The sequence below is a fragment of the Sminthopsis crassicaudata genome, chromosome 4, assembly GCF_048593235.1.
Source record: "Sminthopsis crassicaudata isolate SCR6 chromosome 4, ASM4859323v1, whole genome shotgun sequence".
Lineage (NCBI taxonomy): Eukaryota > Metazoa > Chordata > Mammalia > Dasyuromorphia > Dasyuridae > Sminthopsis > Sminthopsis crassicaudata.
Window position 1 is genome coordinate 302,176,981 of NC_133620.1, and position 21,354 is coordinate 302,198,334.

The window sequence follows — 21,354 nt, forward strand, 5'->3', positions numbered from 1 at the left end:
TAATAGAAATGTAAAAAAAAATCAACAAAATTTATTAATGCATACTATATGCTAGATACAGTTCTAGAATACAAATACAAGCACAAAGGCCATATCTGCCTTTAATTCAAATGAGGAATTAAAACAAAGCTGGAAAACAGGAGAGGGGAGGGCAAGAAGGTACCTTGTGTGAACATTGTTGAGAAAGCTGGAGAAGAGTAGTACATGAAACTGCAGAACTATAGAACTATAATATATGGTTCAATCTGTAGCTTTCAGGGTTGTTTTTGTCATTACTTCTTTGTGGACTTCTTTCTGTTCTATTCTCTGCATTAAAAAAAAAAAAATCCTTAATGATCCTTTTCCTCTCTTCCTCTCTTTCTCTCTCTTCTATCCTTCTTCCTCTCTTTTATTTTTTTATTCTTTTCTTTTCTGTCTTTCTTCCTTAGACCTTGGGAATGAATGGATTGATAGTTGTGTACATATCATAGAAATGCTCTGTGAGCTGAAGAATATAAGGGAAAATAATTAGGTGGAGTGCAAAATAAACATGTCATAGTCTTTGGTTAAAAAAAAAAAAAAAAAAGTTGTGAAAAAGAAGTGTCTTGGAGAAATCAGGTATTTTTTAACTAGTCCTAGTTAGTCAACCATGAAATCTTATTTGTTGTTGATGGATTTTGATGACTCCTCACAGTATCTGGGCTGAAATTTTCTCCCCTCTGAGCCCTGGGAAATGGGCCTCTGCATTTGTTCTAGATGAAAGGAATGGACTCTTATGACCCAATGGATCCATTACAAGATGATCTAGTAATCTTGATATTCCAGAATATAAGACCTATAGCTAGTGTAGTATCAATATCTTGGGGAACTAGAAGAGCTACTTAGGACTTTTGTGACTCTAACCCAGTGCTTTATTTGGCAGTTATACTATACCTGGACATGAACTTGGAACCAATTTAGATAGTAAGTATGTACTAAGTTGAGCTTATTCCTCTCCATACCCAAACCAAAGTGGTATAGAGATAGTATGCTGTCAAGGTATTAGAGTGGGAGGGGTATTTGCATGATTCTTTTCCCCTTGTTGTTACTTTGAAGTAACTATCTTTTTTTGTAAAAGCTTATCAGTAGAACTGAGAGGCTAGGTATTGATCCCTAACATGAGGTCAACATGGCAATGGAAGCTTGAGCCAGTGGCATAGAAAAATACCTCAAGGTTCTTTTGTGAATTCCTGAGGGGATGACATAGCAGGCCAGACTTATGCAGTGAGGAACAGAGTGTACTCACAACATAAGGTCATCAGACTCAGCAGAAGCCATGAAAGACACTTTTGTGTCTCAGAGATAGACTATGGCATCTTCCTGATCCCTGAATTGTTATCCAGAAACTTTCCTTCTTATGTTTTAAATTATAACAATCCTAGCTGAGATTTATCAAATCTTTCATATTTTTTCCAAAACCATTTTTCTAAGTTTCTGGGGAGCTATAAAGATGAGGTTCCTTTACCATGGAGCTCATAGCTACTGGGAGATGTAGGACTGATAGTTTTAGGGTAGTGATTCTTAAACTCCATTTACCCAACAATCTCATGAAGCCTATGGACCCCTTTTTTCAGGATGATATTTTTAAATGCATAAAGCAAAATATATAATATTACAAAAGAAATAAATTACATTGAAACAAAAATGTATTTTTCCCCATTCAGGTTCATGGATCTCTCGAAGTCATATTAAAGACCTTTGCTTTAAGGGGATTACAGAATCAAATTAAATTTTTTAAATGATGGTTCTAGAATCATCGCTGACACTATTGATTTCACATTTTTACCAGCCTCATTTCTCTTTCCAAGATCCCTATTCCTATGCTCAACAAAGTTGACCTAAGTCTATAATCTTTCTCCTTTCCTTATTTCTAAGAGGTTCTATGGTTTTTTTTCCCCTATTAATTATTGATGTTTCATCCAGAACCCAGACTCTAATTCTGTTGTCTTTTCTTTTGATCCTTTCAATCCCTATCTCAGTATAGCAACTTTAAAATTTGCTTCTTCTTCCCTTCACTACCCCTCTTCTCCCCAACATATCTCCCTGCCTGGCTAAGAAATATCTTGTACAACTGAATCACAGTGTTCACAAGCCTGCTTACCTTATTAGAAACAGGAAAGCAGTTAGATCATGGAAGCACTTATAGCTCAGGAAGGAAACAAGGTGGGGAAGAAGGTTTCTCAGAGGAAAAAGGAAAGAAGGAAAGGGAATCTTTCTTAAAAGACCTGAACAAATTAAAAAGGTATATGATAAAATAACTTCCATCTTCAATAAGCAATTGAAGTCCAGAGGCTAAAGGTGATCTTTACATCATCATCAAAGGATCAGTGAGGCCTTCTATAAAGGATTAGGCCACTCTCTGGGACAGTGACTCCCTCAGCACCAGTGAATGCTGGGCAGATAACCAAAGGATTGTCATCAGATCCAAGTCTGAAGAAAGGCCTGAGAGGTCCAGAGAAAGAGGTTCGAGGGCAAGTATAGATATGGGATCTGTCAATCATATTGTAGAAAGAGACATCTCCAGCCTCATAATCTAAGAAAATTCCCACCCGGTGGAGTTGCTCAGGTAAAGGGAGGAGGATATCAGAGGAGGTAAGGGCCTGATATCTATTTCCAAACAATTCAATAACCCAAAATCCATTTTGAGGTATTAGTAGGGCTTCCCCCTTTCGCTCAGAATTTTCTCTGCAGACTCCAAGGGCCCATACCATAACATCTGATACCTCCACTTCCCAGTAATGTCTCCCTGAGGTGAAGCTCTCATGACCAAGAACACAAGGTCTACAGTCAAATCTCTCAGGGTTGTCAGGTAGATCTTGCCGTGTGTTCCCTCGTATCACACTTCTCAAATTCCAAGAGAGGTAGAGTTCAGGATGAGCTGTGTTTTGATCCAGAGTCACATCAGCTAAAGAGAGAGTTCCAGATTCAGTTTTGTGGTCTTAGAAGCCTGACTGTGTAATCTTCAGTCTATTTAATACTTAAAGGATACTAAGGGAGGAGAGGAGAGCCGTAGAGGATTCCTTGTGCAGTTTCTCTTTGGGATCTAATTCTTTCTTGATGTTCCATAGTATACCAATCATAGCTTTCTCCCCTTTCACAAATAAAAGAAACTGCATTATGGGAGCCAATCGTTAGTAATACCCCATCTTTAGAGAAGGAGCTTGAATATTCAGGCTGCCAGAGAAATTTATCAGTCTTAATCACTGAATGAATCAAACTGAGATCTGTGGAAGACCTCTGCTTAAAAAGGCCAAGCTCTACCATTGCATCCAGGGCCACCTTCAGTCATTTCGATCTATATCTTGCCTCTGTATCCAGATGGCTCTAGAGGGGAAAGTAAGACAGGTGACCTTGCATAGCCTTAATTCACTGAAATCCAATTTACTTGATGACATGGTCCTCTTTGAGAATGAAGGACAAACAACACCAACATAGTATTTACCTCTTTGCTACTTTTATTTTTATTCTCCATTTTCACAATCCACCTCAAATACGGAATCTAGTGACACTGTTCTTATATTAGTTCTGAATTAGAAAGCCTTTGTCATGCAACACACAGGCACCAAATTCCTGGCCCATGATTAGACATGCTCATTTTTGTAGTAGACATCATTTGATCCTATGAGCAGGGCCAAACCTGAATGGGTGTAAGACTCCTGAATTTTAGAACTAGAAAACACCTTAGAGGTCTACTCACCCAAATACTTCATTTTACAGAGGAAGAATTGGGCCCATATTTAATTTAAGTGGAGAAGGGCATAGTTGGCAATCCCAGGTTCCCTAGATGCCATTAATTTCTAAGTGTAAGCATTTTTGGTTTTTTTTTTTGTTGTTTTGTTTTAGCTATCATTATCTTTATCTTACCTCTGTTACCTTAGTAGTACAGACTCTTCCAGGGATCTGAATGAGTCATTGTTTTAGAGACTATTATGCCAAAAGGCTATTGAATCATTGTTATTTTAAAAATAGTCCTATTTTGGCTCTCAATCCCCTTATTCTGGGAAGTATTGACATGTTTAAAGGCAAATTTTTCTCTCTTCTCAAAGAGAAAGTGATTTGAGAAACACCACAGTACACAAGGTTATTGGGCACCTGAAGGTTTTTTGTTTGTTTGTTTGTTTTGTTTGTTTTAAATGGAAGTGGTCTTTGTATGTGATTACTATCGGGGAGAGCACACCAGAAGGGGGTGTTTGAGATAATAGCATTGGAAAGATCTCCCAATTCTCTTGGTATATTCTTAGAACCCTGAGGAGGAGTATGCAACAATGCTTTAGGATATCTGACTCATTAGTATGAATGTAAGTTGGGATAAAGATCCCTAGGGCTTACATCAACTCTATTTATCTACATGTATGTGTATGTGTTTCTTCACTGATAGAATATGAGCCCTTTGAGGACAGAGACTGTTTAATCTTAAAAAAAAAAAAAAAAAAAAAAAATCCAGAACTACATAATTTTAAAAAATTTCCAGCCTGGTTTATATTTGGTGTTTAATAAACTATGTTTTATTTATTTATTTAATTATTTATTTTTGCGGGAGGGAGGAGGAGAGGAAAAGAAAACCAGAAACCAGATCAAGAAAACAAGGCAACATGTTGGGTGAAGATCAATAGAAGGAGAAAAAAGTGATTTTGTCATTAGAAAGAATAATATATATGTTTAGAAGAATTGCCCATGTTTAACCTATATTGGATTACTTGCTGAAAAGGGAAGGGGGAGAAAGGGGAGAAAGAAAAATATAGAATACAAGGTTTTGCATGGATGAATGTTGAAAACTATCTTTTCCTGTATTTTGAAAAATAACAAAGCTATTATTAAAAAAAAGAAAGATTACAAACTACTTGAATGGAAAAAGGAAATATTTGAAAAATTGGGAAACAAACACAAATCTGAACCAGAGCATGATATATTAATGAAAGAAAACATTTAATTATCTTTAAATCTAGTGAAGTTCTATCATTAATCTTTTAAAAAGTGGAAAACCAATGGGAGTGGGGAGGAAATTACATTCTGGATCTGATTCTCACTAAAAGGGAGGAACTGGTTACTGAAAGGGAAATGATAGGAAACTTGTGGGTTAAGGGTAGCAACTTTTCCCTCCTAGAGAGTTTGTGGTACAGAAGAAATCTGGGCATAATCTGAAATGGTCCTTAGCTTTTGAGAAATCAAATTTCAAAGGGTTCAGGGGAATGTCAACGTAGGGCTAATTCAGCCCAGGATAGGTTGAAAACTCTTATTACTGAAATTTTGAGACACACACACAAAAACAATTCCAGTATAGGCTCGGGGAGGGGGAAGGAAGGGGGGAGAAGGGAAGGACTTATCTGAAAACATTGCTATAGATTCATAAAGAAAACAATCAAAATTTTTTTTTCCAAAACATTGGAATTAAGAGCAGCTAACAGAAGATGAATATAAGAGAGTGGCACGATGCTATTAAGGAGCATGGTAAAGAATAAGGAAAATAAGAAATAAATTTTTTATTAAAAAAATTTTTTTTAACTATCTTGAGGTAAAAACAAAACAAAACAAAACAAAAAAACAAAATAAAATGGCCCAAACAAGGTATATAGGACTATCACTTGGGGCAGATGGAATTATGACAACTAAAAAAGAGAGATAATTATTATTTTTTTCTCTCTTCTCTCTTGTCAAAGAGAATGACCTTTGAATGGGAAAGGAAGTTACAAGAAAAGGCTAAGAGGGAGCTGATATCCACTATAAATAAGTTAGAAGACAGTAAAAGAACACCTAGTTTTCCTTGATGATTCAAGTTACCTGACCAAGAGGAGCTATTTCCTTGAGTACATATGCAATTGTGGAATCCTTGTCAGTGATATTTGAAATTTTATGGAGAATGAGTAAAATACCATAAAATTGGAAAAAAGCAAATGTCATAATTTTCAAAAAAGGAAAAAAAGAATAATTTGATATCTATAGGCTAAGAAATTTGATTTTTAATTCCTGGAAAGTTTCTTCAACAAATCAATAAAGAAATGATTGGTGAGCATCAAGAAAAGGAAAGGTAAAAAAAAAGAAAAGGCAATTGCAAAGAGTGAGACCATGTTAGATTAACCTTATTTCCGTTTTTTTTTTTGGAAAGTATATTAAGCTTTTTATTACTAGGAATATTATAGTTATAGTTTACCTAGTTTTTAGCAAAACAATTCATAAACTGGCTTATAATTTCTATTCCTGTAAAATGCATGGAGAGATATGAACTACATATTATTACATTTAAATGTATCCTGAGCTGACTGAATGGCTGAACTGAAAGAATATTAATATCAACTTGCCAAGAGGTTAAGGAGTGCCCCCAAAATTTGCATTTAGCCTTGTTCTATTTAACATTTTTATATTTGATCATAATACAAAAGACACAGCTGGGAAAAAACAGTAACAATGGATAAGATTTCAGATCCAAAAAGATCTTTATAGGCTAGATCATTAAGTAACATCTAATGAGATTAAATTCAGGAGAGATAAATGTAAAACCTTATTTTTAGGTTAAAAAATCTTCATTAATGGTTTTAGATAAGACACTTAGCAGTTTGTCTAAGAGATCTGGGAGTTTTCATAGTCTGCAATCTCAATGCAACAACCCAGTCAAAAAAGTGTTAATCTTTTTTTTTTTTTCTTTCTGACTGAGGCAATTGGGATTAATTGACTTGTCCAGGGCCACATAGCTCTGAAGTAGTAATTTGAACTTAGGTCCTCCTGACTTCTCTGCCAGTCTCTATCTACTGTGCCATCTAGTTGCCCTGTTAATGCAATCTTAAAGAGTATAGCTACAGCATAAGGAGGTGAGCCAGGGAATGAGTATCAGGAGGAGACAATTTAAGCTTGAATGCTATCCAAATATAGCATGTTGCTTGGAAAGAAATTAGAATGTTTGTCATTGTGGGTATTCTACTAGAACATGGATGGTTATTTTATTAGATGTATCAGAGAGAGGATTGCTTTCTCATATCAACTGAATTGGATAATATTTAAATCATTTTCCATTTCAGAGACTGTGGTAGGGGATGCAAAGTATTACCTAGAGAACAGTTCTAGAGGGTAAAAGTAATGATTTTGTAAATCAAAATGTGGAAGGTAATTGGGGTCAATGCTGTGAAATATTTTCTTTCCTCTAATTCCCCCAGCCATTACATTTTAAAATAACATAGAAACAAATGAAATTAATGGAGAACTGCTATATGAAGCTCAAGGATTCCTCCAAATCATTCTATGGTAGTCCCAGGAATTGCTTAATCTTATAAAGACCTTCACCATTTTTTACTTAGGCATTGTATTTAGTTTGCTCTCTAGTTTACTTCTTTTTCTTTGCTCTTTTTTCCCCCAAAATGGAGGTATCATGAGGATGAGAAAGGAGGGATCTTAAACTCACAGAGGAAAGAAGTGTCACTTACCAGCATGTAATTGGGTCCTTCTCCATCCTGCAATGGGCAAACAAAATAATAAGAACTCTTTATTTAATGATTATATGAGAAGCATAGAAATTGTCTATGAAAGTAATGAAACAATAAGGAAACAATAAGGAAAATAAGGAAAAAATAAGGAAAATGCTGAACTGAATTGCCAAGGAACCAAGAACAGTGAAGCATCATCTAAACTGGTATTAGCATTTTCAATTACTCAGATACTTAAACTCTACATGACTTTTCTATATTTGGTCCACTAAAAGGAAACTTTAAAGGCGTAAGGGGATGGAGTTTTGGGAAATTTGTGGATAAAGGATTTTGATCTTTTCAGTTTCCTGTTTGTCCCTCTACAGAATCTCATATCAAAAGCTGAGATTCTTTTTGTTCCTAAAGTGTCATCTTTGCTTTTTTCTTTTCTTTTTACCTGTCAGGTTGTTCGATCCCTCTTTTCCCATTTGTTCTTGCCCCCTTTCATCATATCCTTTCTCTTTTTCTTCATATTCGATTTCTTTTTCTATAAATAGTGTTTTTTTCTTCCTGTGTAGCTTCCATATGAAATACAAGCAAATACTACAAGCAACAAAAAGTCCAATAGTAAGTAAGGCCACAAGAGCAATCATCCAGGTAGAAACCTTTTCAGGTCCAGGAGTTGTTGGATCTGGGAGCTCAGAAGGGCTCTCAGAGGGCATAGAAGTAGAGACCCAAACAGTTTCTATGGCAAAAGACATAAAGAAGAGAGAGTTAAGCCAGCTAATACATGCCAAATCTCTTTGCTAAATCTATAAAAAAAGGAGATCCTTTCAGACTCTGATCCTTCTTAAAGAAGGCCTATTTCTGTGGTTGAGTTTTTCCTCTTTATTCTGCTTTCCCTATTTCCAAATTCTTTGGATTTTCTTTTTGTTGTTGTTCCAAAATACAGTTGAAATGAAATCTAGAGAAGTGATGCTTTCCTATATCCCTCTCCTTTGATGTGTCAAATTGCTTTAAAAATCTAATTCTTGTTTTTGCAAATAATTATTTGTATTAGTGTCTGCAAAGTGGAGAACTTTCATGCTATATTTCTTGGGAAATGTCTCATACAGAGTAAGTACTTCACCCTGGAAATGACACTAATCACCACAAGACACTAATTACAAGTGCACTGGCAAATATCTTCCAAGAGCAATTGTTTTGCCTTTCCTGTTTTTCAAGAATTGGTCACTTAATAGTGGTTGTTCAGGAGAATCATTTATCAGCAAGCATCACTGTGAAAACTCCTATTTGGCTAAGGTGGTGAGATGTGAAGAGGATATTAATTTCTCTTCTCTACTGGAGGCTGTCAGGCATCAAGCAATAAAGAAGAGCATCTTTAAATCCATGATCTCTTGTCTACTCAGTAGTCCTCAAAGGAGGGGATATATTATGACCACAAGGAGTGTCTGATCAGTTGACATATAATAACAGAGTAGGAAGATGGGTCTATATATTGTGATAGTCAACAGTGGATCTTATCTTCAGCATAACTGCAGCTACCCTTCATCTACAATACAATACCTCTCCATTCTATCTCTTTCTACAATGTGCAAATTCCTAACCTCCTGAGATTATGACCCATTTAGTGCTAGCCAAGCACCAAAAACAATAGCTGAGAACTAGGAACTTTGCCTCTTATTAGGTCCCCCATCCCAACTCCTAATCACTTCATAATCGGGCATTTTACTTATCAAAAAAGTTTAGAATCAAGTGGTTTAGTCCCATAGCCTAGTCTTTTCCTATAGATACTTCTTTCATTGTTCTCCTATGGCTAAAATGACTATGACTCAGCAAGGAAAATCTAAAACTGAGAACTGACCTGGAATAGACATCATTGTCAACAACTCTTGGCTGAGAAGGGGGTTTTTAATGGAACAGAACACATTAACTATTGTGTGATCTGTGATAACCACAGACAAATTCACAACAAACATCCCGTCTTCACTGGGAGCCAGATGTTCCTCCAGGGATGGAATTGTATCTTCTGTAAGATTTCTCCACTCTACCCAAGGTTGTGGGTACCATCCAGATGATGTACATTCTAGTTGTATCCATCCATATTCATAATCTATGATTTTAATGAAGGGATCTGAGCCCATACCTGGGGAAAAAAAATGGTCAATAAAAATATCCAAGACTGTTTACTCCACTTACTGTAGTCAATTGGGTTAGAGCTAATTAAAGAGAAGGGTGCCCTCAAAGGTGGGAAATTGAATCGAGTCTTGCCAAGGGAAAGTATAATACTTACACTTTTATATTTTTACAAGATCTAGTACAGAGCTTACAAAAGTTGTCTACTGATTTATTTTTATTGGTATTTTGGTGATTTTTCATGTCACATTCTAGTTTTTGAATGAATATAAACCATTCAAAATTGAAAATTAAATTTTACTATGTACAAGAAGTCAATAAATAACAATAATTTAATGTATATTGAACTCCACACACCTTATCTCTCCAGATCCTTATCACAACTTTGTGTGATGTTATTATTATTATTATTGTCATTTTAGAGATGAAAAATCTGAAGGATTTTCAGTGACGTGGATAGTTAGATCACAAGGTGGGAATCTGTATCCTTTAATAACTATCTCAAAAACAGAACAGGAGAAAGAGGAGACTAGAAGTCTAAAACAAACAAGATTTAATTTTCAGAAAAGGATTAATTAAATAAATGAGAAAGAAAAGAAGAATTGCCCCTCTCCCCAATATTCAGTGCCTTTATTTTCATTTTTATAGCTCACCATATGGTTTAGGGTGCTACAAATTAATGAATTTCTTTTGTAAACTTTTGTAAACTGAGGCTACATGATAGATCAAATTACTATTGTTGTTCAGATCACTGAATTGAAAATTATATTATTATTAATGTCATTACTGCTACTAAAGACATACTTAAAACTACAATTTCCTTTTAGGGAAATTAATTTTCTAAGTAGAAGAAACTTTTGTATTAACTGGTTTATTATAATCCTCTTTTGCTTGCACGTCAAGAATTGTTCTCTGTGAAGCACTGCTACTCTATAGACTCATAAATCCACATGTTAAAAGTACAACAAACTTCCCCTTCCTATTCTTATATTAATTGCAAAAGGCTTCAATAATGAAGAGAACCAGCTACACCCAGCGAAAGAACTATGGGAAATGAATATGAACCACAACATAGCATTTCCACTCCCTCTGTTTTTGTCTGCTTGCATTTTTTGATGCATATATTTTTTCATGATTTTCATGCATATATCTTGTAAATAAAAGCTATAATTTAAAAAAAATCATCTGTCACTACAATTTTGAATTTTGGTGATGATATGCCTGGGTGTTCATGCCTATTGGCATCCTACAGTAAGAACCAACAACTTAAATTTATGGAATTAAACAAAACAAAACAAAACAACTCACTCTTCCTTTTTTTAGTTTAATAAAGAATACTGTTTCTCTAGCCTGAAACTCTTTCTAAATCTTTCTCATTAAGAATGAAGAACCAAGGCTAAGGTTTTCATCTGTGTAGAGTAAGTATAATAAACAAATGTAACTGGATTATATGACTGCTACCTTTCCCATGAAGTAATTGGATCCAAATCTGACAAAGATAATATCTGTCCTTTTTTGAAATTCAATATTAAGATACTGATCATAGCAAGAAACTTTTAGAGGAAAGTAGTCCAGGAAGGAATATTCTGGAATATTAACTCTAACATGCATTTTAATATATTATGAACTTTTCATTATTCAACATTTCTATAAATATTACCTGAAATTTTCTTGTGGAAGAGAGTTATGTTGGAAGGCATAATGGTACTATGCCAGTTGAAAATCTATCCGAGAGAGAGAGCTAGAAATGGGTTTGATATATTTTTAATAAAATTGTTTCTGGCTGACAAATCTAAACCACAGAGTACATTATTAGTATTATTTTTTCTGATACTGTAAATATATTGACACATGATCTTTCCCTTATTATATTTCTGGGGATTTTTGTATGATTCCCTGAAATACTGAAGTAAACAGATCTTTTGGGAGTCCTGGATCCCCTTCTGGGGAGTTCCTAGACCCTGAGAAAAGCATACCTTTCCCAGACAACACCCTCCTCCCCAAGTTAAGTGGTTTCATTCAGTTGGAGATCTAGCTAGAATATGGTTGCAACCTCTACTGAGTTGAAAATTAGTCCAAAGTGGTCCCAGTAGTTCAACTCCTATGATGAGTGATCTCTTTTCTATTAGAGATCTAAGCCGTGGGCATTAACAACATTGAAGGAATCTCATTCAATTTTGAATTAAAGCCCGAGCCTCAGACTGCTAATGAAAGACAACTCTTTACCCTGAATCTTTGCAGAAGTCTGAAAAAGGAATTTGCTTTGACAAGGAAGCTCTCTTCTTGGCAAGGCTGCCTGCCAGGACTTTTGCCCATTATGAGGCTATTCTCTTCTCAGTGTTAACCTTTATTGCCTTCCTGACAGTACCTTGCCACTAAGAAGTCTGTTTTCCTAGCAAAGCTGACTTCTCATTGCCAAATTCCTAATGAGGAGTTTTGTCCACTAAGAAAGCTTCCCTCTTAGTGAACAATAAATCCCTTTTGCCATACAGATTTTGGATTTGTGAATTTTTTCTGCATTGAACCTTGCTGACCAGAGGAGATCCTCTACCCCAATTCTCACACCTCTTCACTACTACTACCACATTGCACCTCATCAATATCATGTTAAGTTCCGTAGGATCATAGATTTAGAACTGACTATGTGGCATTTGATGGCTAGCTTCATTATTAGGTATGTTGAAGGGTAAAATTTTCAGCTCAAAAAAACCCCAAAACAAAATCACAACTGAGGCATATAGAATGCAGTTTATGTTAGTGGGCAAAGCACCTATGCTGGCAAAAACAATTGAGTTTTAAAGTAGTGAAGCATCAGTAGAAAAGCTATGATAGAACAAGAGAATTAATGTTACTCTAGATAGATAGCTGTTGGTTTAAAGAAAGTTCTACATGCTCAAAGTATATTGATGTATAGAAAGAGGATATATCACAGAAGCTCAAGTCAGCTAAGCCTGGAGCTTTTTCTATGAAGTTGAAGAATGAAAAAGAAAGCAATGAAAAGTGGAAATCAATTCTTATCACTAGAGAAATCTGGCTGTATAAGAACAAGAAAAGAATGCAGAAACTAGAAAAGAAAACAACAAAAGAAACAAACTTGTCTTTGCATTTTTTAAACAAAGAGAGCTAGAGAAAATGTCTCACTTAGCCACATTCCTAAATTATCAGGAAAAAAATAACCAAATGAGAGAGAGCAGTGAAAATGCAGAAACTTTTAATGTCATCACTTTTATCTTTTCAGAACATATCTTAACTTTTAGTGTTGTCTATAAGGAGACCCAATTGTGGTGAGAGGATAGAAATAGAAATTCAAGTTGGGAAAGAATTATATGTATTGAAATTGTGTAGAATCTGCTTATGAGCTCAAAGAATTGATAGATATTATTATAGATTGCTTAACTATTAGTTTTGAGAAAGCATTGAGGACAAGAATTTGCAAAAAATATGTCCATGTGAATCAAAAGAAGAAAATAAACTAATCTTAGAAATGTCACACTCTTCTAATTTTAAATTTCTATTCAATTACAAAGTGGGGACTTACTTGAATGTTTCTCAATAAACAGTTTAAAATCACCTAAAAGGGTGATTTAATCAGACTAATTTTTACATTCTTAAGTAATAGAGTAATAGGTTACATAGATAAGAATAAGCAATTGGTGTACCTTATCTATAAAGTTTGGTTCAGAACTCTCAGGCTTGAATTCACATGGATAGGGGCTTCTCATAAGCCTCTTTGACTTTTAACCTCCTTTCCTCTCTAACCCCTAATAAGATTTCTTCTTTGAGCCTCAGAATTTGGCTTGTTTTGCCCTTAGCCAAGATCTCCCTGGATACCACCAATATATAGTGGTATATATGGAATATAGCTTATATGTAGGTTTCCATAGATGTAGATAAAAGAGCTCTTGGCTCCCATTAAAATGTTCAAATTATCAAGATATGTTAGTTAAAAGGAAAACCTTTATTTTAACACACACACACACACACACACACACACACACACACACACACACACACAGAATCTAGAGGCATGAAGAATTCATAGGATCCCATAAGCAATCAAGGATAAGTGTCCTTGATTCTGTCATCTGAACCAAATCAAACTTGCTGACTTAACTTCTGAATCTGGGTCCCCAGGGTTATATTGAGGAAGATCAGAGAACAAAACCAAGTAACTCACTTGCCACTTTCAAGTCTATAAAAGCCTCTTCATATGATCTGCCTTCTTGGAAAAAGCAGTGATATCTTCCATTTTCAAAAACTGTGACATTGTGTATTTTCAGAGCAACATTTCCAGCTTTAATATTATCTCTCACAAATGTTGTTCTGCCTCGATATTCTTCCATCTGTTCTTCATCTCTTTCTTTCCCATATTTATATACATAAACAGCTGGAGAGAAATGAGAACGGAACCACCTCACCTCCATTTGCTCAGCACTTTTCTTGGGAAAGAGGTGACAATGTAGCATGGCATCTTCCCCTACCATTACCAGAAGAGGCTCAGCATGTGCAATCACAGTAAAATGAGCTGTTCAACAAAGAGAGAGAGTTATAGAGAAGCTGGTGATAGGAAACTGGTGTTAGGGTTGGGTGGTGGATGGAAATTTAATAATATTTCAAGAGAAGGAAAAATTCATTCCCATAGTATTCTTCCATCTTCAGGAATTTCCTGAAATGAGAGTGGCAATTACCTCCCCTTGCGGAGAAAAGTATAGATAGGAAATTAGTTTTCCCTTCCAAGAAGTCTACATGTTGGAAAAGAGAAACACCTACCTGAGATCACTGTGAGCAGCTGAAGGAAGAAGACAGCTACAAGACCACTTAGCACAGAATGATTTGGAAAATGGGCCATATTCATAATTTCTAGAGAAGACAAAACCATTTTAACTGTGGTGCTAAGTGCTGAGAAAAGTTACAAAATTTATAGTAGATAAGACACAATCCTTATTTTCTTATAAAATACAATCTAGTAGAGGGATGAAATTTCAATACACAAATGCATTAGAGAAGTACAAAACAAAATACAGTATTAGGTCTATAAGGGAAGATCATTATCAATTTCAGAATTAGAACTTCTCACTCAATTCTTTCCTATCATGACCCAGAATCCTTTTTATCCTGAGCACTCACTTCAACCCTGTAATTTACATCATTAAAATTATCTCTGACAACTTCCTCTGATTGGATAACTTTCTCCCAGGAACTCTATTTAAGGAATATACAGAGGCCAGCCAAATCTCCATTTCTTTTTTTTTTTTTTTTTTTTTTTTTTTGAGGCTGGGGTTAAGTGACTTGCCTAGGGTCATACAGCTAGGAAGTGTTAAGTGTCTGACACCAGATTTGATCCTCCTGAATTCAAGGCTGGTGCTCGATCCACTGCGCCACCTAGCTGCCCCAAGTTTCCATTTCTTAAGGTTGTATTATATTGGTTGGCTTTTTTCCCCTCAACCTTTCAAGCTTCCTTTTATGTTTGTTAGAACACAAATTCTTTGAGGGCTGCAACTGTTTCTTTTTTCCTGGATTTGTATCTTTAGAGTTTAGCACAGTGCCAGTTGCATAGTAAATGCTTAATATATAATTGTTGACTGACTGACTGAAAGAAGTGGCAATTAAATTAAAGGACAGGTAAGAAGGAATTCATCAGGGAAAGATATTCTAGGCAGAGGAAATAACAAGACAACAAACCATTGCCAGCAGTTTCATCACATCAAACCTGATGAAGATAGCTTGGGGCCTTAAAATGTATTGTCATCTGCCTTCCACTGAACCCTAAGGAACATGGGACATTTTCATTTGACTTGCAAATGAAACTTTCTATATGTTTCCTCCACTAGAATGAGTCCTTTAAGAGCAAGAATTAATTACCTTTTTATTCTTATAGTAAGCACTTAGCAATATTTATTTAATGAGTACATAAATTTTCATTAATCCATGAGTGAAGGTTTATGAGTAGAAAAGTACTAGAAATATTTGAAGGATAGTAAGTAATTTTTTTTTTAACCATAGACCAGAGCAGCATGAGGTAAGCAAGAAGCCAGAAGATTAAAAACATTATGAATGATAGATGAGAGAGGGGGGGGGGAAAGGAACTAGGAAGTCCTTAAGATGGCTATTGTAATAGTCCAGGCAGGTGGTAACAAGAACCAGTAATAGGATAGTGGCAGTGGGACTTAGTGAGGAAGAGACAAATTTAAGAGATCTTTTAGAGGGAAAATCTACAAGGTTTATAACTAATTTGATAGAAGAAGAGGAAAGACTTAAAGATAAAGTTATAAAGACAGAAGACTGAAAAAATGGTGGTGTATTAGAGAGAAACAGTGAAAAGAGTAGGAGCAAGTTTAGAGCAACAGGTAAACTTAATTTGTGATTATGTTGAATTTGAAATGTCAGAGAAATATCAAGGTAGAATTATATAGGTGCCTGAAGATATGTGTTTGGAGTTCAAAAGAGACTTGAGGGGGCAGTTAGGTGACAACTGAGTGCTGCAGTGGATACAGCACTGGCCCTGAAGTTAATAGGATGTAAATTCAAATATGACCTCATACACTTACTAGCTGTGTGATTCTGGGCAAATTATTTAATCCAATTGCAGAGAGAGAGAAGAGAGAGAGCCAGAGAATCAGCCTATCGGTATAGAGGAGGTAATTGAGTGAATGACCAAGAAAGTACAGAAAAGAGTGAACACGTGGGTCTTCAGACCAGGTGTTCACTTTTTGTAACATGCCTTCCTGGCAGTTACAGAAAGGTCAGGGACAAATCCTGAGGAATCAAACAATAAACATTTATTAAATGTCTACTACGTGGCAGATGCTGTGCTAATCCATACTAAAGAATCAAAGAAATGTGAGGGTAAGTTTGGGACCTTAAAAATGCAATAGTAGAGGAAGGTGATGAAAAGTTACCTCATATGTTGACAGGTCATATAGTTCACTCCTTCATTTTACCAATTAGGAAATTGAGGCCCAGGTAAGTTAAATAATTTGCCCAGTGTCAACACAAATACTATATACGAGAGGAAGAATTTGAACCCCTATTATCTTTCTCCAAAGGAAATACTCTTTCCATTATACCACAATGCTTCAGTGTTGATTCCCTTTCCGACACAGGATTGTGAATACAGAGCATGTTAACAGATACACTGATTAACCCATAGTTTAATCAACCACAAAAGAAATAGTATCAAACAGGGTATAAATTCTTCTGGATTGCTTCTTGATTGGCATATTTAAAGGAGTTTAAGATCTGCTTACCCTAGATTGATGTTTTAGGAAAAGATACCTTCTTTCTTTATGTGTGTGTTTATTCTTTATTTGGGGATCACTCCAGTGTAAAGGATAAATAGCTATCTTGGGAATCAGAAAGGCCTAAGTTCACTTCTAACTTCTGAAAGATGGCCCTGCAGTGGCTCTAGGCAAGTCTTAGTGCTCAGCTAGCCTCCAAGATTGTAAAGTAAACATTGATATAATCTGGTTGAGGAGGCCCCTCACCAGGAACCTCCTTATGTATGAAATCACAGGTCTAGATCAAGAAATAAAACCAAACAAAAATCCTCTGGGAAGGCAAGAAGTTAAGCATTTTTTAAAAAAATGGATGTTTGTTAACCTGGAAGAGTTCATCTAATCTTGGACAACAAATGTTCCATATATCCAGGAATCAGAACAAAGGAAACCCCAGGTGAAACTCACAGCTTTTATTTCTAAAATAACCATCCTCCATCCAAGGTTTGTTCTGTATAACAAAAGAAAAAGGAGGTAAAAGCAGTTCATCAAATCTAACCAATACCACAATAGAGTCTGACATTGTATGCAACATTCCACTACTGCAGATTACTCCACTTCGGTGAAAGAAGAATCTAATACTTTATAACGAAGTTAAGTTTCTGCTGAGCATTAGGTTGTATGTCTATTCTTTGAGAAGGGTTCTGGGACTGCGGAATTTGATTACACAGATAGAGTATCAATTTTTTGTATTTGTATCAAGCTTCATTGCAAAAGGTCGTACTCATACTTTATGAGTAGAGCCATCCCACCTTCTTTGAGAACGAAATGGGAAACCACTCCAGTATTTTTGCCAAAAAACAAAACCCAAATGGGGTCACGAAGGAAGCATCAGACACAATTGAAACGACTGAACAATACCATAACCTTCTCTGCCTACTTTTCCTCATTTTTGATTTCCCTTTTTCTTTATCTACTCAGTAGGGCAGATAAAAGTTGGATAAAGTAGTACTGCCATTAGAAACGAGGTTTACTTTCCCTTTTTACTCTCTCCGCTTCTTCTATCAATCAATTACAAGATATTTCCCTTCAACAGAGGATTTCTTCTTTTCTTTTTCCCTTCTTTTACAATCATGTTCTGCTCTTAAATCTCCTCTGAGAATTACCTATACACTCTTTTCCCTCTCACTCACCTGCTTGAGCTCCTCATGGGATAGACAAACCCAAAAGTCAAAGTTGCCTGAAGAGGGCAACAGAATTTTCTCAACCTTTCGGCACTATCCTAGGAACTTCTGGTCTGCGGCAGGATACGTCTTCATTAGTATTCATTTTGAGGCCATACATCTCTAAAGAGTGCTTAACAGGATCTAGCCTGGGATTGGTAAATTTTTAGCGATTTATCCAATAGAATCCCGGGATTTAAATACTTCATTAGTTACTAGGTAGAAAATTCATCTAGAAAGTTTAAGAAGCAGTGTATCGGGTAACAATGCTATAGTGAATTAAGAATGAAAGCTATCAAAGGTACACACATACGTATGAATACGGAAACGTGTTTTTATTTTTGTTTTCTTTTTACCGGTGAGAGCATGATGTTGTTTCATAGCTTCAGATGAGAAACTTCCTCTGCCAATGCAACTTATTTAAGTTAATATTTATTAAAGAGTTGTCAGAGAAACCCAGAATTTAAAATGACATACAAACAGTATGTGCCAGAGGCAAAGCTTTAACCACGTATTTCTAACTCCTTGAAAAGCTACATATCCAGAAGTCTAATTTGCATCTGCAACTGCCTATTAGATATGTCAAACTGAATGTCCCACAGATTTATGGTGTCAACATATCCAAAACTGAATTCATTATCTCCCCCTCTTTCAGTCCCCCATATCCTACTGTTTTTTTCTAAAGGTACCACCATCTTCTCAGTCATCTAGGTGTTACACTCACTCATACTTGAGTCAATTTTCTTATTTATATTCTCTTTTCTCCGACACTGACTCTATTCCAGTCCAGGCCTTATTATCTGCAATACCCTAATATATATATCTTTTCATTACAATTCATCCTCGAGATAATTATCAATTTGATTTTCCTGAAGTGCATGTTTCTTCCCCTAAACTCCAGTGGTTCCCAGAAACAAATATAAAATTTTGTTTGTCTTTAAAAACCCTTCATTTCCTTCTTTCACTCTACTTACTATCTTTCAAATTGTTTGATTGCTGTTTTCCATTCTCAAAGAGAACTAAAAATGACAAATGACAAATGATTGAGTCCTACTGTGGTTGATTAGATCAATATGAACTTGGAAGGCTCTACCATGGATAGGGCAAAATATTTCATATGAACATTTAGAGTGGCGATGTCTCTAAATTTGCATATCTCATATTTCTTTTGAGTTACTGCAACTCTACTTTGCTTATAAAGCATAGTGTCTTTTTTAACACAGGCAAGCCCCCATACTGGCCTATCCTCTTTCAAGTCCTTTATGATCCAATGACACTGACCTCTTTGGTGTTCCTCTCACAAATCTTCCAACTGTAAATTTTAACTAGTCATCTTCTGCTTGGAATTCTCTCCCTCCTCATCTCTGATTCCTGGTTTCCTTGATAAAACTTTTACCTAGTACAGGAAAACTTTCCAGGTCCTCCTTATTTTAGTTCTTCTCTCTAATATTTTTTCCCCCAATTTACCCTGTTTTATATTTGGTTTGTACATAGTTTTTTGGTTATTTTCCTATTAGACTGAGCTTCTTCAGAGCAAGTGACGAGGGAAACTGAGGCTGGAGACCCTAAAAAAGTCACTTTCCATGTTATCCTGACCCAGAACTCAGGCCAACCCCCACTTCGGTTAAGTTTCACTAATTTACCTTTCTCTAGAGTTCAGCTGACACTACCCAAGTTTTCTATAGAGCTGAACTAAAACTAAGTACCCCTACTTAACTTTCAATAGAACTGAATTAATGTTAAGTACCACCACTTAAGCTCCATATAATTTGAACTATCACTAATCAAACTTTCTATAGCTTTACTGAAGCCTATTCAAACCCAGTAGCTCTGTATTGTCTCAAATCATATATAAGAGGGTGGGAAGAATGGGCAGATGGGCAGAACGGACAGAACTCTAATTCAATCTGAGAGTTCTGGTCCACTGAGATCTCTCAATGATTTATAATAAACTTTTACTTCTAATTTTACTTTTAATTTAGTAAATTCTTTTACTTCACCCGCGCCTTGTCTCACATCAAAAGCCTGCAAATCCCCAACACAAGAACCAGTTTTTTGTTTTGTTTTTTTTTTTTCTTTCTTTGTATCTTCAGTGCTCAACATAGTGCCTTGGAACATAATAGACATTTAATAAATGCTTGTTGGCTAATTGATATGACTTGACTATCTTAATACCTCTATGCCAAAATATTTACATAAAATCATTTGAATTGAAAAAAAAAAAAAAAAGAGCTATGTAAGCATTGTTGGGAACTGCCTATTTAAACCAAGGCCTAAGTATACTTTACAGGGGGTTTCTTACTTTCTGGATTTTTTAGTGTTTAATTCAACAAACACTCTTAGAACACCTACTATATACAAGACATATAAAGAAAAGTCCCTCCTCTCTAGAAATGTATATTTTACTGGGGAATAGTACATATACAAAAATAAATAAATACAAAGAAATGTAAAAGTAATACAAAGTAGTTTCCAGGGTAAAAGGCCAATAACTGAAGAATAACTTTTTGTTTTGAAGGAAGCTAGTATTGAGGAATTACTCAACCCAGAGAGTCTTAAGATCCTCTGGAGAGTAATTTCTTCCTACTTCCAAGAGTATTATTGGAGATCAGTAAATCAAGAGGCAAAATATAAAGTTAAATTAACATTGGGGCAGTTAGTAAGTAGAGAATGCTGAGCAATAAAGATACACATATAGTTTTACTTAGCTTCAGGGTAACATTACAGCAAGGCAAAAGCAATTTATCAGTTAAGACAGCACAGTCCCTTTATCTGGGATGTAGACTAATTAGGACTACATATTGGGTGATTTGGAGGAGAATGAGCTTAGGGTTAGAATTGTTAACCTAATGGTTCTTTGGAGTTTCAAAGATCAGGTTAGTTCTAATGAGATAATGCATTTTTCAGAGCTTAGTCTTATCAGAACCCGTTGGTGGGGCAGAAATTTCTAAGATAGTCCTTCTTCCTTCAAGATAGAAATCTCTAAGGCTCGACCTATCCTAGCCAACCTGAGGGACTTTATTTTCATAATACTGTAGTTCTGTTTCTTTGATTTCTAAGCTTACTTTTTTGGGGAGAGAAGATATTTTTCTCCAAACTCTACCTCCTCCATACTAGGGATATTAGGAGAGGGCAGTAGTGATGGAGTGCATTCCCGTCGAGAAGAAAAAAATTGTGCAAAAGCATGAAAGTTGAGATAGAAATTACTTCATAGAACATAGCTTTCAGCTAGTTTAACTGAAAGAGAAAGTGTATCATCATCAAAATAGTTACCTAGTATTTTAAGGTTTGCACTTGCGCCACCTACTGTGCAAAAGGGGGCAATATGAAATAAGACTGGTGTGATAACCAGACCTACTGTGAGACCTGGAG

The 21,354-nt window shown here is 35.6% G+C and overlaps 1 protein-coding gene across 5 annotated transcripts; it reads right to left on the reverse strand.

Moving 5' to 3' along the window:
- Nucleotides 1-18,090, reverse strand: LOC141566842 (butyrophilin subfamily 2 member A2-like). 5 transcript variants are annotated; one of them, XM_074311964.1, is made up of 9 exons: nt 17,953-18,090; nt 17,145-17,270; nt 14,316-14,405; nt 13,723-14,070; nt 9,274-9,555; nt 7,867-8,154; nt 7,431-7,457; nt 2,742-2,923; nt 1-306 (listed from the first exon to the last, which is right to left on the reverse strand). In XM_074311964.1, exons 3-9 carry the CDS (start codon nt 14,398-14,400, stop codon nt 241-243), a joined length of 1,278 nt encoding a protein of 425 aa, XP_074168065.1. In that variant the 5' UTR covers nt 14,401-14,405; nt 17,145-17,270; nt 17,953-18,090; the 3' UTR covers nt 1-240. The 5 variants fall into 5 exon arrangements, with proteins under 5 accessions (XP_074168065.1, XP_074168063.1, XP_074168061.1 ...); XM_074311962.1 differs by having other exon boundaries at nt 1-2,923; nt 17,228-17,270; XM_074311960.1 differs by having other exon boundaries at nt 1-2,923.
- Between the last annotated feature and the right edge of the window lie 3,264 nt (nt 18,091-21,354).

Excerpts from the sequence above, each read along its gene's own strand:
- LOC141566842 (XM_074311961.1), bottom strand. The coding sequence starts at position 14,400 with ATGAATATGGCCCATTTTCCAAATCATTCTGTGCTAAGTGGTCTTGTA. Across the intron at positions 14,071-14,315 it reads GCTGCTCACAGTGATCTCAG|CTCATTTTACTGTGATTGCA; the intron begins GTAGGTGTTTCT and ends TTTGTTGAACAG. Across the intron at positions 8,155-9,273 it reads GACAATGATGTCTATTCCAG|AAACTGTTTGGGTCTCTACT; the intron begins GTCAGTTCTCAG and ends CTTTTGCCATAG.